The sequence below is a fragment of the Rhinatrema bivittatum genome, chromosome 9 (genome assembly GCF_901001135.1).
Source record: "Rhinatrema bivittatum chromosome 9, aRhiBiv1.1, whole genome shotgun sequence".
In the NCBI taxonomy this organism is placed as follows: Eukaryota; Metazoa; Chordata; class Amphibia; order Gymnophiona; family Rhinatrematidae; genus Rhinatrema; species Rhinatrema bivittatum.
In genome coordinates, this window is record NC_042623.1 from 223,391,509 (window position 1) to 223,408,113 (window position 16,605).

The window sequence follows — 16,605 nt, forward strand, 5'->3', positions numbered from 1 at the left end:
ATCTGGACCAGCATGCCCTCCTTTCTGAGAGCTTTCTGAGAGCTGCTGCCACTACTACCATCACCTTGGTGAAGGTCCTTGAGGCTGTTGCAAGTATGAACGGGAGAGCACAGAATTGAAAATGCTTCCCCAGGGCCATAAACCGGAGGTACAGCTGATGATCTAGATGAATCCTTTGTTCAAATTCGCCTCTGTCAGATCCAAGAAAGACAAGAACTCCCTGCTTCTCACTGCTGCTATGACGGACCTCAGAGTATCCATCTGGACATGGGAAACTTTGAGAGCTAGATTCACCTTCTTTAAATCCAGAAATGGATGAAAGGCTCCTTCCTTTTTTGGCACCACAAAAAAAATCGAATAACGCCCCATCCCTTCCTTATCCTGGGAGACGGGGATAATGGCCTCCAACAATTGCAGCCACTGTATGGTTTGATGAACAATCAGCTTCTTTTCCTCCAAGGCACAAGGGGACACCGTAAACAGGCTTCTGAGTGGCCAAGCAAATTCTAAAACGTAGCCTTGGCCTATCATGCTTAGAACTCACTGGTCCGATGTGATCTTGACCCATTCCTTGTAAAAATGAGTCAAACAACCCCCGATGATTGGGACTGAGGAGTGGGCCGGCCTCGCCTCATTGCGCAGGCTTCGCTCCGCTACCACCTTGGTTGGAGCCGTCTTGGTTCGCTCTGCACGAAATGACTGGTTCCAGGACTGCGACCTTCCCAAGGGTTGCCTTTAACCACCACCTGGAGCTCTACTCTGGTGGAAACACCGTTGCCCCCCCAAAACGAGAGCGCACAGGGAGAAAACCTTTGGAACCTCTTAGCTTATCCTCCAGTAGCTTGTGGACTTTGCTTTTGCCCAGATGCTTTATCATCTGCTCCAAGTCCTCTCCAAATAGAAGCCTGCCCTTAAAAGACAACTTTCCCAGCTGAGCTTTAGACGAAACGTCCGCTGACCAGTTCTGCAACCAAAGAAGTCTCCTAGCTGAGACTACCAACATTATCGTTCAAGAAGACATGCAGATGAGGTCATACAAAGCATCCGCCCCGTAAGCAACAGTCGCTTCCAATCGCTCCGCCTGTTTAGACTCCTGGGGTGTCATATTCCTGTTACCTTGCAACTGCTGCACACAGCACAAACTAGCCTGGAGCATAAAGTTACTGCAGACAGCCGCCCAGATGCCCAGCGCGGACACCTCAAAAACCTTCTTAATATGCACCTTGAGCTTCCTGTCCTGCAGATCCTTCAGAGCTGCTGCGCTAGTTACTGGAATAACTTCGTTACCGCTGCGACCGAAGCATCCACCTTTGGCACCTTCAAGAGCTCCAGAGTGTCTTCGGGCAAAGGATAAAGCCTATCCATGGCCTGCTAACCTTAAGGCCAGTCTCCAGAGTATCCCACTCCCTGACCACAAGCTCTTTAACCGACCTGTGAAAAGGGAAGGTCTTGGCTGGACCTCTCAAGCCAGTCATAAGGGACATAAGGACATAAGAAATTGCCATGCTGGGTCAGACCAAGGGTCCATCAAGCCCAGCATCCTGCTTCCAACCGAGGCCAAACCAGGCCACAAGAACCTGGCAATTACCCGAACACCAAGATCATCCCATGCTACTGATGCAATTAATAGCAGTGGCTATTCCCTAAGTAAACTTGATTAATAGCCGTTAATGGATTTCTCCTCCAAGAACTTATCAAAACCTTTTTTGAACCCAGCTACACTAACTGCACTAACCACATCCTCTGGCAACAAATTCCAGAGCTTTATTGTGCACTGTGTGAAAAAGAATTTTCTCCGATTAGTCTTAATTGTGCTACTTGCTAACTTCATGGAATGCCCCCTAGTCCTTCTATTATTCGAAAGTGTAAATAACCGATTCACATCTACTCGTTCAAGACCTCTCATGATCTTAAAGACCTCTATCATATCTCCCCTCAGCCATCTCTTCTCCAAGCTGAACAGCCCTAACCTCTTCAGCCTTTCCTCATAGGGGAGCTGTTCCATCCCCTTTATCATTTTGGTTGCCCTTTTCTGTACCTCCTCCATCGCAACCATATCTTTTTTGAGATGCGGCGACCAGAATTATACACAGTATTCAAGGTGCGGTCTCACCATGGAGCGAAATAGAGGCATTATGACATTTTCCGTTTTATTAACTATTCCCTTCCTAATAATTCCTAACATTCTGTTTGCTTTTTTGACTGCTGCAGCACACCGAGCCGACGATTTTAAAGTATTATCCACTATGATGCCTAGATCTTTCTCTTGGGTGGTAGCTCCTAATATGGAACCTAACATCGTGTAACTACAGCAAGGGTTCTTTTTCCCTATATGCAACACCTTGCACTTGTCCACATTAAATTTCATCTGCCATTTGGATGCCCAATCTTCCAGTCTTGCAAGGTCCTCCTGTAATGTATCACAATCTGCTTGTAATTTAACTACTCAATAATTTTGTATCATCCGCAAATTTGATAACCCCACTCGTCGTATTCCTGTCCAGATCATTTATATATATATATATCCAAGTACGGATCCCTGAGGCACTCCACTGTTTACCCTTTTCCACTGAGAAAATTGACCATTTAATCCTACTTTAACCAGTTTGTAATCCATGAAAGGACATCGCCTCCTATCCCATGACTTTCTAGTTTTCTTAGAAGCCTCTCATGAGGGACTTTGTCAAATGCCTTTTGAAAATCCAAATACACTATATCTACTGGTTCACCTTTATCCATATGTTTATTAACCCCTTCAAAAAAATAAAGCAGATTTGTTAGGCAAGACTTCCCTTGGGTAAATCCATGTTGACGGTGTTCCATTAAACAATGTCTTTCTATATGTTCTACGATTTTGATCTTTAGAATAGCTTCCACTATTTTTCCCAGCACTGAAGTCAGGCTCACTGGTCTATAGTTACCCGGGATCGCCCTGATATAGCACTGTCCTCCAGGTCAGCCTGCTCCTGCGGAATGGTTATCCCTAATTCCGCTAGGACCAGTGGTATCAGGAGCGAAGTTCCTCCCTTTGAAACCGGTGGACCACCTTGGGATCATCACCTTCCATCGTTGGGACCTTTCCTGTGTCCCCTTCTGGATCCTGAGGTAAGAGAGAAGGATCAGCATTGGGAGAACCATCCCCAGATGGTAAACCCCAATCAGACTCCTCCAAGGAATCCTCTTCAGTGGCCCCTGACCCAGAAGGACCAAGTTCTCTCCAAATCCTAATGACCACTGAAGACCTGAAAATCTGGACTTCTTTCTGGGGGGGGGGGTTTCTTCCCTCCTCCGCTTAGGAATGGGCCACTCCACGGCCTGGCGGGCCAAAAAGGCTTTGTGCATCAACAAAACAAATTCTGGCGAAAAAGGGGAGGAACCCTACCAATCCTCTTCCAGAAAATCCTGCTCCTCCCCCGACTGGCACCCATGGGCCCCCTGGGCCTCCTCCATGAAGTAATCAGCCAGAGAAAGCACAAACGGGATATCCCCCTCCCCCTGCTGCATTTTCTGCCTTCGCTTTAAAGGTCTTCGAAATGGCTGCCGTTCCTGCGTTCAGCGGGAACAGATCAATAGCTTCATGTGTCGCATTTCCAGGCCTGCCAGAACCTGCTGTGATGAAGACACTGCCACAGTTCCCCCCCCCCCCCCCCCACCAGGGAGGCATCAGTGACAGTGGCTGATCCGAGAGAGGCGTGCAGCACTCTCTCCACACACGGCGCATCGGCCCCCACAGGAAAGCACTCTGGGAGATATAGTAGGGGATGGCCGACTGACTGGAGCCCTTCTGCCACCAAAGGGGAACACCTGTACTTTTTTTTTTTTTTAATAACTTTACAAAACAGACGGCTTATCTGAAGGGTGGCAGAGGCTTCTCTCTAGAGTCCTGAAGGTGAGGGAACTAGAGCACCAGCTTTCACCCCTGGCGTGGATCAGTGAGCACTCAAGGATCCCCAACCCCTGTTTGTCCTCCTCTAAAACCAGGAGGCATGGTCCCATCAGGACCTGCCAGATATTCTTCCAATATTATCCTTATTTCTATTATCTTTCTTCTTTTCTCTTTTTTTCCCTTAGGTATAGAACTGCAGGTTTTGCACTTCCTCCATCTGCTGGAGACAGAGAAATACTGAGGAGCTGCAGGTGGCACACTGGGTTAAGAGGAGATGCCTGCAAAACTTTGTCTCCATCTGCTGGAAGGGAGGCAAAACCCAGGAGTCTAGACTGATCTGGGTACCTACAGGAAACTCAGTTTGCTTGCATTATTTTACAAAAGTACATCATTTACCCAAAGATTTAATTTACTGCAACTTCTGTAAGGGGAAAAAAATTCCACAACTCTTTTGCCCTATTATTAACTTTAGTCTTGTTAGATAAAAGTCCCGTTTTGTACAATTGTTTGTCTGATTTTTTTTTGTTTTTTTTTAAAGGAAATGTTTTCGTTTGAGTTACAAAATATGAATTAAAAAAAAATCATCCAATCTGATAGACTTCCAGGATTTTTACAGTTTTGCCCAATTTTCATTCCTGGTTCATGTATCCTCAAACCGTAAAAGAAAATTGGTTCTTACCTGATCAGTCCAGACCATGGGTTATGCCTCTCTTCCAGCAGGTGGAGACGGAGAAAAACTTGAAAGGCACCCATAGTTAAGCTGGTGTACCTCCTGCATCCCTTCAGTATATACAGTATCAAAGCAGAATAAAACTAGCAATGAATCAACCAAGAACTTTAAGAACATATAAACATGTAACCGTAGCTTTCTTTCTTAGTATGCTGCAATAACATAACCTGAATATGCGCGCGCGGACTTTACAGATCCCCGTTACCCACTCCTAATCTTTGGGCGGGCGTCTGGACTGATCCGTGATACTACAGGAACGAAAATTATCAGGTAAGAACCAATTTTCTTTATCCTGTACGTACCCGGATCAGTCCAGACCATGGTATGTACTAAAGTTTCCCTAAACCGAGTGGGACCTTGCGAGTCCCACGCGCAGTACGCCACTGGCAAAATTTCCAGGCGCCTGAACATCCAAGCGGTAGTGGCGAGCAAAAGCGTGGAGTGTCTTCCAAGTAGCAGCTCTGCAAATCTCCTGAGGCGATACCAACTGGAAGTCGGCCCACGAAGCTGCTTGAGAGTGAATAGAATGGGTCTTCAGTCCCTCAGGAACAGGTCTTCCTTTACAAATGTATGCAGACGAAATGGCTTCTCTCAACCCTCATGCAATCGTTATCTTAGAGGCCTTGTGACCCTTCTGGGACCGCTCCAAAGGACAAACAATCTGAAAGTCTGAAAGAATTTGTGACTTCCAGGTAATGATCTTCCAGATCATTTGTGACTTCCAGAGATCAGATCCGAAAGCTCTATTTTCGCTTGTTTCCTCACTCACCAAACCAGCCTCCTCACCCATCCCGGATGACCAAGCCGCAAGCAAAGCCGAGGAACTAGCCATATACTTCAAGAACAAAATCTCAAATCTCATGGCCTCCCAGACGGATAAGTTGGACCTCCATCCACGATACGCTAGCACGATGTCTTTACCTCGGACCACAATCCTGGAAACCTTTGAGCCCACCTCATCTCTAGAAATCGAAAACATGCTAAAGAAGATCAAACCGGCATTTCACCCAATGGACGCGATTCCCTACCAACCTTCTCATCACCATCCCTGAAGCCATCGGCAAACCTATTGCAGAGATCATCAATTGCTCGCTATCTCAAGATGTAGTCCCTGACCAGTTCAAACTTGCCATCCTCAAACCCCTACTGAAAAAACCAAATCTATCTCCAGACGACCCGGCCAATTTCCGCCCCATAGCAAATCTACCGTTCATTTCCAAAATTTTGGAAAAAATAGTAAACAAGCAACTCTCGGAATTCCTGGACGACAACAAATTGCTCTCCCCATCGCAATTCGGATTCCGTAAAGCCCGAAATACGGAATCCCTATTGATCTCATTGACAGACTCCATCCTCCTGACTCTCGACAAAAAACAACCATGCCTGCTCATTCTCCTGGACCTATCGGCGGCATCTGATACGGTGAACCACACCATTCTCATAGACCAACTATCGGACATCGGTTTCAAAGGCACTGCTCTCAACTGGTTCAAGTCCTTCCTTCAAAACAGATATTACAAAGTCAAAATCAACAACAGTGAGTCACACCCCATCAGTGCCACCCTGGGAGTCCCACAAGGTTCCTCTCTATCCCCAACACTATTCAACATCTACCTGCTACCGCTTTGCCAACTCCTCACCAAACTAAACCTATCTCATTACATATACGCAGATGATGTTCAGATTTTATTACTGATCACTGAATCCCTCTCAAAAACCCTGGAATACTGGAACACCTGTCTTCAATCCATAAACAATCTTCTAAAAACACTTCACCTGATCCTAAATACCAAGAAGACGGAAATCCTCCTCATCACCCAAGAAGGAAATTACTCATTGTCCAACACACACCCTGCTAACCAACCAGGCTTCTCCCCCCAAGTCAGAAACCTAGGAGTCATCATGGACAGCCAACTAAACTGCAAAAGTTTCATCAACACCACCACCAAGGACTGCTTTTTTAAACTTCAAGTCTTAAAACGCTTGAGACCTCTCCTCCATTTCCAGGACTTTCGAACAGTTCTCCAAGCCATCATATTCTCAAAGTTAGACTACTGCAACTCTCTTCTCTTCGGCCTCCCAGCTAATACCATTAAACCCTTACAGATGCTTCAAAACGCTTCAGCAAGGATTCTGACCAAGACCAATAAAAGAGACCACATTACACCCATCCTGCGGAACCTGCACTGGCTCCCAATCAAATTCAGAATCTCATACAAAGTTCTAACGATCATCCATAAAGCCATCCACAATATCACCCCCCTGGATCTTAAGTTCCCACTTTGACCTCACATGCCCTCCAGACCGGTGAGGTCAGCGTACAGAGACACTGGCCCACCCCATTAAATCCACATTAAGGAAGAGAGCCCTTTCCACGTCGGGACCCTATGCAATGGAAACTCCCTCCCTCCGGAGCTTCGACTTAGAACAATGCCCAAACACCTTTAAGAAAAGACTAAAGACATGGCTGTTTAGCGAAGCCTATGCACAACTTGGATGACCTTTTGGAACATTTCAGGCAGCGTTGTTAGCTGAACCCCTTCACTAGCAAGCCGCTCTGAGGACAGTCAAGCCATCAAATGTTTTTCCTGCAATACTCTAGCCCAGTTATCTCCTTTTTTATCCCCATTTCATTTGATCCAAGTTTTGCTCTCCCTTGTTCAATGTAATGCATCCTTTTGCAACGGTTATTGTTAGAATGTAAACCGAGGTGATTTGTAACTTGTTACATGAATATCAGTATATAAAAGTGTCAAATAAATAAATAATGCAACAAGGAACGCCGTGCTGTACATCATTTGACAAATTAGAAAAGGCTGGAAGCTCAACTGACTAGCTTAAATGAAAAGATGAGACCACTTTGGGCAAAAAGGACGGAACCGTTCGAAGAGAAACCCCCGAGTCAGAGATCCTCAAAAAAGGTTCCCTACAGGACAGCGCCTGCAACTCAGATATCCGGCGAGCTGAGCATATAGCCACCAAAAACACCGTTTTCAAGGTGAGATCCTTCAACGTTACCGCTTTAAATCGGTTCAAACGGCGGATCACACAACACTCGAAGAACCAAATTAAGACTCCATGACGGACATACTGGATGGACAGGAGGCTTCAAATGCCTCACTCCTCTGAGGAAACGCACCACATCAGGATATGACGCCACCAAGCTACCAACCAGAGTGCCTAAGGCCACCACCTGTACCCGGAGGGAGTTAAAGGACAAGCCCTTGGCTAATCCATTTTGCAAAAAGCTTAACATCTGAGCAATCGTAGCGTGTCTGGGAAGAATCTCTCTCTCATGACACCACGTCTCAAAAGCTCTCCATACCCTAATGTATGAGAGGTAAGTAGACGTTTTCCTGGCTTGTAGCATGTAGTGATGACCTCCTCAGAATTGCCCTTCTTCCTCAATCTCCTCCTTTCAAAAGCCAAGGCGCTGGACAGAAGCGAGCTGCCTGGTTGAAATATATAGGTCCTTGATGGAGAAGTTGTGGAAGATGCCAGAGTCATAGCGGGCCATCCACGGTCAGATTGACCGTGGATGGCCCGCTATGACTCTGGCATCTCCCACTCGGGAGCCGCTAGGATTACCCTCCCTGGGTGGACCCCTATCCTGCGAAGCACCTTGCCCACCAGAGGCCAAGGAGGAAACATGTACAGGAGAACTGAAGTTGGCCAGGGAAAGCGCACTGACCCCTACTGTGCCGTGATCCCTCCTGCGACTGAAGCAGCGAGGGGCTTTGGCATTGTTCCACGTTGTCATCAAGTCCATGTGGGAAGTCCCTCATCTGCGAGAAATGAGATCCATTGCTCCGTCCAAGAGTTCCCACTCTCTGGGATCTATGTGCCTTTGACTGAGGAAGTCCGCTTGTATGTTGTCCTTCCCGGCGATGTGAGACCCTGCTAGATTCCTCTCCGCCCAAGCCATAAGCAGCTCTGCTTTGTCGGCTCCTGCTGGACTTCTGGTTCCTCCTTGATGGTTGATATAGGCCACAGTCATCGCATTGTTAGCGAGGACGTGAACCGCCTGATGGCATAAATAGGGAAGAAAGTTCTGCAAGGCCAAGCAAACCGCTCTGGTCGCCAGGCGATTGATCGACCATCCGGACTCCGCCGGAGACCAACTGCCCTGTACTGAAAGATGCTGGCAGACCACTCCCCAGCCATAGGCTGGCATCCGTGGTCACCACTGTCCAGTGTGGGACTTCCAGATCCACTCCTTGAGACAGGTTGAGCAGGCAAAGCCATCACCCAAGACTGGACCTGGTGTGTTCAGTGAGTGGCAGAGGGAATTGGAAATTCTCTGACTTGGGATCCCACCGGGAACGTAATGCTCGTTGTATTGGTCTCTTATGAGTAAATGCCCAAGGAACCACCTCCAGCATGGATGCCACTGAACCGAAAACTTGAAGGTAGTCCCAGGCCTTGGGCAGTGACAGAACCAACAAGTGACTAACTTGACCCACCAAAGTGTCGAACTGGGCTCCCAGAAATTCCAATGTCTGAGAGGGAAACCAGACCTTGGAATTTGCTCTTGGCTTGATTGATTACCCATCCGAGAGATTTCAACAGAGCGCAGAATTGGCAATGCATTCCCAGGACCATAAAGCGAAGGAACTTCTGATGATCCTCGCGAATGGGAATGTGCAGGTATGCCTCCATCAGATCCAGAGAGGCCAGGAATTTTCCCTTGCATACCACCGTAATGACTGAACGCAGAGACTCCATGCGAAAATGTGGCACCTTGAGAGCCTTGTTTACCTTTTTGAGGTCCAAAATTGGCCAAAAGGACCCTTCTTTCTTTGGAACTACAAATTAAATGGAGTACCTTCCTGTCTTCTAGTGTTCTGGAGGGACAGGCTTTACCACTCCCAGAGCCAAAAGACATTTGAGAGTCTGACGAACAATCTACCGTTTGACCTGTGGACTGCATGGAGATATTAAGTAAAAGTCTCTGAGAGGCCGAGCAAATTCCAAAGCGTAGCCTCATTCTATTATGCTTAGCACCCACTGTTCAGAAGTAATTCTGGCCCATGCCTCGTAAAATCGGGAAAGGCGACCCCCTACCCAAGGGATTGAGGGATGGGCACGCCCCGTCTCATTGTGTAGTCTTGGAGGCAAAAGAGGTTGAAGAACCACCCTCTCGGGTGTTTCTGCGTCCCCGAAAGGACGAGGACCAGGTTTGGTTCCTGGCCACCAGTTGGCGCTGTACGGCTGCTTGTTGCCTGTTCTGCCAAAACCTCCACTGTCCCCGAAAAAGAGAGCGGGATGATGGGAACCCTCTGGAGGTTCTCGGTCTGTCCACTGGTACCTTGTGAACTTTGTTCTCCCCCATGGACTTTATCACTGCTCCAAATCCTCTCCGAATAAAAAACCACCTTTAAATGGAATAGCACCAAGCTGAGCCTTGGATGAAACATCCGCTGACCAGTTGCGAAGCTACAAAAGCCGTCTTGCGGACACTGCCGACGACATGGTGCGAGAGGAAGTACGGAGCAGGTCATACAGCGCATCCGCCCCATATGCCACCGCAGCTTCCAAATGCTGCGCCTACTCCAATTCATCCGGAGGAAGATCTTCTCTTGATGTCAGCAATTGCTGTACCCAGCGCAGGCTCGCACGCAGCATATAGCTGCTACACACCGCCGCCCGGATACCCAGGGTCAACACCTCAAAAATGTGTTTAAGCAGTACTTCCAGCTTGCGGTCCTGAAGGTCCTTGAGAGCCGCTGAGCCTGCGAATGGAATAGTAGTCCGCTTGACAACAGCCGAAACTGAAGCATCTACCTTAGGGGACCGTAGGAGTTCCAGGAACTCATCCACTGGCTGGTAAAGCTTATCCATAGCGTGACCAACCCGCAAACCAGCATCCAGAGCATCCCACTCCCTGGTCATCAGCTGCTGAAGCATGTGATGGACAGGAAAAGCCTGGGTCGGCGTTCGGAATCCTGCCAGGACTGGATCCACCGAGTCCTGCGGCAGAGCATGCGGGGGGAGCTCCAACCTGAGCTTAGAAAGAACTGCTGGAATGAGAGGTTCTAATTCCTCTCTCTGGAACAGACGTACCCACCTGAGGGTCATGGCCATCCAAGGGGGTCTGTTTCCCCGGCTCATCATCCAAACCCCACCCACCGCGGGGGGGGGGGGGGGAGGAGAGGCCCCTGCAACTGCAGCCGCACTGCCCAGCACCACTAAAGCAGCTGAGCCTCCTGAAGCCACAGCGCCTTTTAACTTTGCGACCTGTAGAGACGCAGGCACATGCTCTTGGCTACCTTGGGGCAGGTCTCATGGGCAAAGCACCACCTTGTGGAGACCTGGAAGCCAAAAATGCTTTATGCATAAGGAGGACAAAGTCTGAAGAAAAAGAATCAGAATCCATATCCTGTCCCCTGGGTAAACAGGATCCTCCTGCCAAAAATCCTGGCCCTGGATCTAAAGTATCATCAGGACTGGCAGGGACCGGAGACAGTGCTGGGGGAAGCTCCCCCTCCCTCATAGTTTTTGCCTGAGCTGCAGAAAATGTGCTTATGATGGCCGCCGTCCCTGCACTGAGGGAGAAAGGATCAGCCTGAAGCTCCCTCTGAGCAGATAGTTTTGAAGCCCCTCAAGGCTTGGTTACTGCTGCAGATCCTGTAAAATAACTGCCTTCCCCTCCAGGGAGGCAGCAGGAGCAAACACCAGCCCTAGAAAGCCACACGGTGGATTCACCACATGCCACACAGAAAGATGGTCACGGCATCGTGGGGGTGGGGGGGGGGGGGGAACAGCCCAAAAAACATGAAAAACGCGGGGAAATTTGTCAAAAACGCAGCGTTTCCGATGGGGAGGGGTCCTGGATTGCAGCAGACCAAAAAAGAAAATTTTTCAAAATTGTGGATTTTTATTCATTTTTAAACAATGCTCAGAAACAGCACAAGGTAAAGGAGGGACTGGACCACCAGTAATCTCTTCCCCCTGCTCCTTACCTGTCAGGAGCCCCGCGGAGTTACCAACCCCAGCTCCAATAACCTGCCACCAGAGAGGATGACCCCGCAGGATCTAACAACCCCCTGGGAGGATAGGGAACTCTGCAGAAGAACTTTTTTCTGTCTTCTTTTTTTTTTTTAAACTTGCTTGATCCACAACTTATAGCTAGTTCACTCTTAGTTACTTTTAAGGGATAGCCTAAACCCCAGAAACAGGGCAGGACTGCAGGGGGTTTGCACGGCCTCCATCTGCTGGAGACAAGAGAAATACTGAAGGGATGCAGGAGGTACACCAGCTTTTCTCCGTCTCCACCTGCTGGAAGGGAGGCATAACCCATGGTCTGGACTGATCCGGGTACGTACAGGAAATAAGGATGATTTCAGGGGCATCCTGTCTTCTAGGGCAAGGGTTCTCAATCCAGTCCTGCAAATCTATTTCATGCATATTGACTGTGGATATCCAGAAAACCTGACTGGCTATGTATGCCCTGAGAACTAGGTTGAGAATCACCGATTCTAGGGAATACCTAGATTTAAAAGTATTTTGCAGAATAATAAGTTTTTGCTCTATGCTCTTACTTTTTGAAGCTATTAAAGGGATCTTCTTCACTACTGCAGTTAAAAGTTGTTGGATGTTCTCTAAATGTTCTGTGCTGCAAAGAAGGAATAACATTAATCATGTTCATGCCTCATCTATTAAAGCTCCCTTTTTACATAGAAACTTAGAAATGACAGCAGAAAAGGACCAATGGTCCATCCAGACTGCCCAGCAAGCTTTTCATAGTATTATCTGTTGCACCATGCAGGTTACCCCCATATATCAGTCAGTTTTGTTTGACATGCTTTGCTTATGGACTTAGCTGTAGAAGCTGTGTTTTTTTTTGTCTGGGCATCAATACCCCAGAATGTAAAAACGTCATAGTTCGTGTTGGTTGTGTCTGAATCCAAATTCCTAAGAAAATAAGAATATGCCATACTGGGTCAGACCAAGGGTCCATCAATCCCAGCATCCTGTTTCCAACAGTGGCCAATGCAGGCCATAAGAACCTGGCAAGTACCCCAAAACTAAGTCTATTCCATGTAAACCGTTGCTAATGGCAGTGGCTAATCTCTAGGTGAACTTAATAGCAGGTAATGGACTTCTCCTCCAAGAACTTATCCAATCCTTTTTTAAACACAGCTATACTAACTGCACTAACCACATCCTCTGGCAACAAATTCCAGAGTTTAATTGTGCGTTGAGTTAAAAAAACTTTCTCCGATTAGTTTTAAATGTGCCACATGCTAACTTCATGGAGTGCCCCCTAGTCTTTCTATTATCCGAAAGAGTAAATAACCTATTCACATCTACCCGTTCTAGACCTCTCATGATTTTAAACATCTCTATCATGTCCCCCCTCAGCCGTCTCTTCTCCAAGCTGAAAAGTCCTAACCTCTTTAGTCTTTTTCCTTTCAGCCCACAACCCTTTCCTTTGAAGGAGATGCTGCAGTTGCTTCAAAAGCATCAAAAGCTTATTGGTTAAGGGTAGTAATCTCATGCCTTGTTAAGGGTAGTAATTGTTGCTCTGTGCTGGTTACCCCCATGCTCATCAGTTCTGCACACCAGAAAAGTCAGGGCCCTCATTGGTTGCTGTCTAAATCCAATTCCCCTTTCCCCCTGACGCTGAAGCAGAGAACAATGTTGGAGTTGCATCAAAAGTATCAAAGCTTATTGGTTAAGGGTAGTAACTGTTGCACCAGCAAGTTACCCCCAAGTACACTTTTTTCGTTTCCTTTAGGACTTGGCCATAGAAGCAGTCCTATGCTTTTTTTTCCTTATGTCCACCTAACTGTATCCCAGACCATGGAAGTCGGGGCCCTCTGTTGTCTGAATCCTATTCCTCTTATTCCCCTGCCATCTAAGTGGGGAGCAATGCTGCAGTTGCATTAAAAGCAGTAGTAATCTCCATGCCTTCTGCTAAGGGTAGTAACCACCATACCATCAAGTTACCCCCCTGCATGCTTATCTCATTTCTGTCCTATGCACTCTACAGTTTTTCTGACTCTGGCCACAGCCTTCTCAACAGTGTGGTCATGAAATATGATTGCTCTAATATCTCCCTCATTTGTTCATCAGCAATATCACATTCCCCCTCCACACCCCACAACCATATACTGCTCCCCTTTGATTTTTGAACTCCAGATGCATGACACTACACTTTTTTGCACTGAACTAAGCATTTGACCACATCTCAAATCTCTTTAGATCTCTCCTCAATTTGTCTCTTCCATTAGGAAGAAGAAATTTAGTCTTACTTGCTAACGTCCTTTACTTGAGTTCTGCAAGATCAGTCCAGATGAATGGATTATACTCCCCTACCAGCAGATGGAGGCAGAGAACAACCAGTTTGCCAATGTCATCCTATATGGGGGTCACGTGCCGACGTTAGCCTGCCAATATTTTCTGAAACAAACATAAATCTTCCACACACCAGGGAGCGCAGCGAGACGTCCAGAAGCGATCTCGCAAACCTTGGGAGACTTACTAACAAGAAGCCTAACAGACTCATACGCTGAAACCTATAAACAATGGAATTACAAAGACACTTAGAAAAATAAAAGTCAGAAACAAAGAATTTCTACAGAGTGACAAAGTGAATCATTCCTCAGTCTGGGAGGGCTGACTGGTCTGGCAGGACTCAAGGAAAGGAAATTAACAGGTAAAGCAAATGTTGCTTACCTGATGTAACAAGTGTTCTCACAGGACAGCAGGATGTTAGTCCTCACAAATGGGTGACATCGAGGATGGAGCCCTGTACGGAAAACTTTTCTGTCAAAGTTTCAACAAGCTTTGACTGACACTGGCACACTGGGTGCACTGAGCATGCCCAGCCTGCAATTATCCCTGTGAGCCACAGGTGTCTCCCTCAGTCTCGTCTTATAGCTAAAAAGCGCAAGCGAAACTAAAATAAAAGTATACAGACCCAACTCCGCGGGGGTGGCGGGCGGGTTTCGTGAGGACTAACATCCTGCTGTCCTGTGAGAACACCTGTTACATCAGGTAAGCAAACATTTGCTTTCTCACAGGACAATGCAGGATGGTAGTCCTCACAAATGGGTGAGTACCGAGCTGAGGATGCCCGGGAATGCACCAGATACACCGCAGATGCGCAAAGGCGTAAGACTGAGGTGGGAAATGGGAACGGAGGGCATCCGCAACACCATAATGGGTTCGTGGAAGGATGTTGGGTAGTGAATTGAAAAAGGTAAGAGTAGTCGGACTGGCCAAAATGGAGCATTGCCGGCTAGTCAAATGTAAGCACTAATAGGCTGCAAAGGTATGGAGAGGACTCCAGGCTGCAGCCTGATAAAAAAGTACAAGCAGCAGTAACCAAAGGGAAGCTGTTAAGGCTAAGACGGACACAACAGTATGTGGATACCCACAGTGTTGTAGGTGAAATGTCTGCTTGTTGGTAGGAAAGGAAATATAGACCACTAATCAGAAGGATTAGGTCTGTGTGGCCCACTGGAAGTAGCAGCTTGACCCTTGCATGAAGGAAAGAGTCAAGTGGAATTCACATGGAATGCAGTGCAATGTAGATAGAATGTAAGCGCAGCATTACTGTCCAGGAATGTGGAAAAACCCAGTCTCCCTAGGGCGAGAGAGAGAGGTTAGGAAAATTAATAGAGTATTTCCTGAGGAAAAGAGATACAACATCTACCTGAAAAGGATAGAAAGTTGAATGCGTAGAACTACTCAGTGGCAGAGGAACGGAGTCAGGTGAGTATGGAAAGAGTGCATAACTCACGGACCCTGCTGGCAGGAATGACATTAAGAGGGAAAGAAGTTCCCTTGCCAAACTGTGGAAGAGAGGAATGGAAAGGCTCAAACGTAGAATGTATGAGACTTATAAGGAGAATATATATGTCATTCCGGGATTAGAGAAATAGAGGCGGCTTTATAAGTGGATAATCCATGGTAAGCCGACTCAGAGAGGATTACCGAAAACGGGGGAACCCAACTCCCAAAACGATACACCTCCTAAGAGAAAGGTGTATCTATGTGGAGGATGTCTGGAGAACAGAATCCGAGGGAGTAAGAAAAATGGTGGAAAAAGTAAAAGGGGTAATACCTCTTTTTTTTTTTTTTTTTTTTTTTTAGCGTCAGGAGGTAAAGCTGCCATATTAAACGGCAAGATTTATGTTTAGAAGGTTTTGTGACGCTACCAGAACCTAAGAACATCAGTAAGTCTATGATTGGGGACTGACTGGTGAGAGAATAAAAGGTTACTGATATGATGGATTGAGAAGTATGGAAAGCATACTGATCTCAGTCAGGGAGTGGGGAAGAAAGAATATTGAACCCCATCCCAGTTCAACATTAGAAGAAATGCTGGCTACGAGAGGCAGCAGAAGAGATATATTGAAGAGGCCTTTGATGGAAGAAAAGGCATCTAAGGGAACGCATAGGAAACATGTGCAGGGAGCAGAACCTGTGCAATCGTATGGAATGATGCAGGACGCCGAGGAGGAAAGTTTAGTAAACTCAGCGTTTAAAAGATTTGCCCTGTACACATGTAATTGAGACCATTCCGAGAGGATAGAACCTACGTGGAGAAGGTCTGATAGAGCGTTCATTAAATCTCTTAGATATGTGGCCCAAGGACGCATGAAGTGAACAAGGGCCAAGGGTAGAGCTGCGCAGCTGTCTAGCAGAGCAGCTAAGAGGTAATGCGTGCTTATGAGTTGGAAAGCACATTGTCCCTATGCTGTCTGTCTGTATGCACAAAGAATTGTTGCAAAAGCAGTATTGGAAGGCATAAGGGCATAACTCATGGTGTGCAACGTCCAGGAAGTTTATGAGAAACTATGCTGGAGTGCAATAGATGCATAATGGGTTGACAGCTTTCAGGAGAAACTTTATAACCCTAAGGAATTGCGAGCATGAGTCGAAGGAGACTAGGTCCTAATTCGAACTGGGATAAGAATCAGGGACGAAAGCAATGAAACCACTTAGGTCCATTGAGTATAGAATGTCACTGAATATA

At 47.0% G+C, this 16,605-nt stretch overlaps 1 protein-coding gene across 12 annotated transcripts in view; it reads right to left on the reverse strand.

Annotated features, from left to right (window-relative positions):
- The window catches only part of YEATS2 (YEATS domain containing 2), a 799,337-nt gene that overhangs the window by 139,909 nt on the left and 642,823 nt on the right, over nucleotides 1–16,605 (reverse strand). For 11 of the 12 annotated variants that reach the window (XM_029617009.1, XM_029617017.1, XM_029617008.1 and 8 more), the window contains one exon: nucleotides 12,158–12,231. The exons of the other annotated variant lie outside the window; for it this stretch is intronic. In XM_029617009.1, the coding sequence (XP_029472869.1) occupies nucleotides 12,158–12,231 (74 nt within the window). The remainder of the gene's footprint in view (nucleotides 1–12,157; nucleotides 12,232–16,605) is intronic. 12 annotated transcript variants of the gene reach the window in all.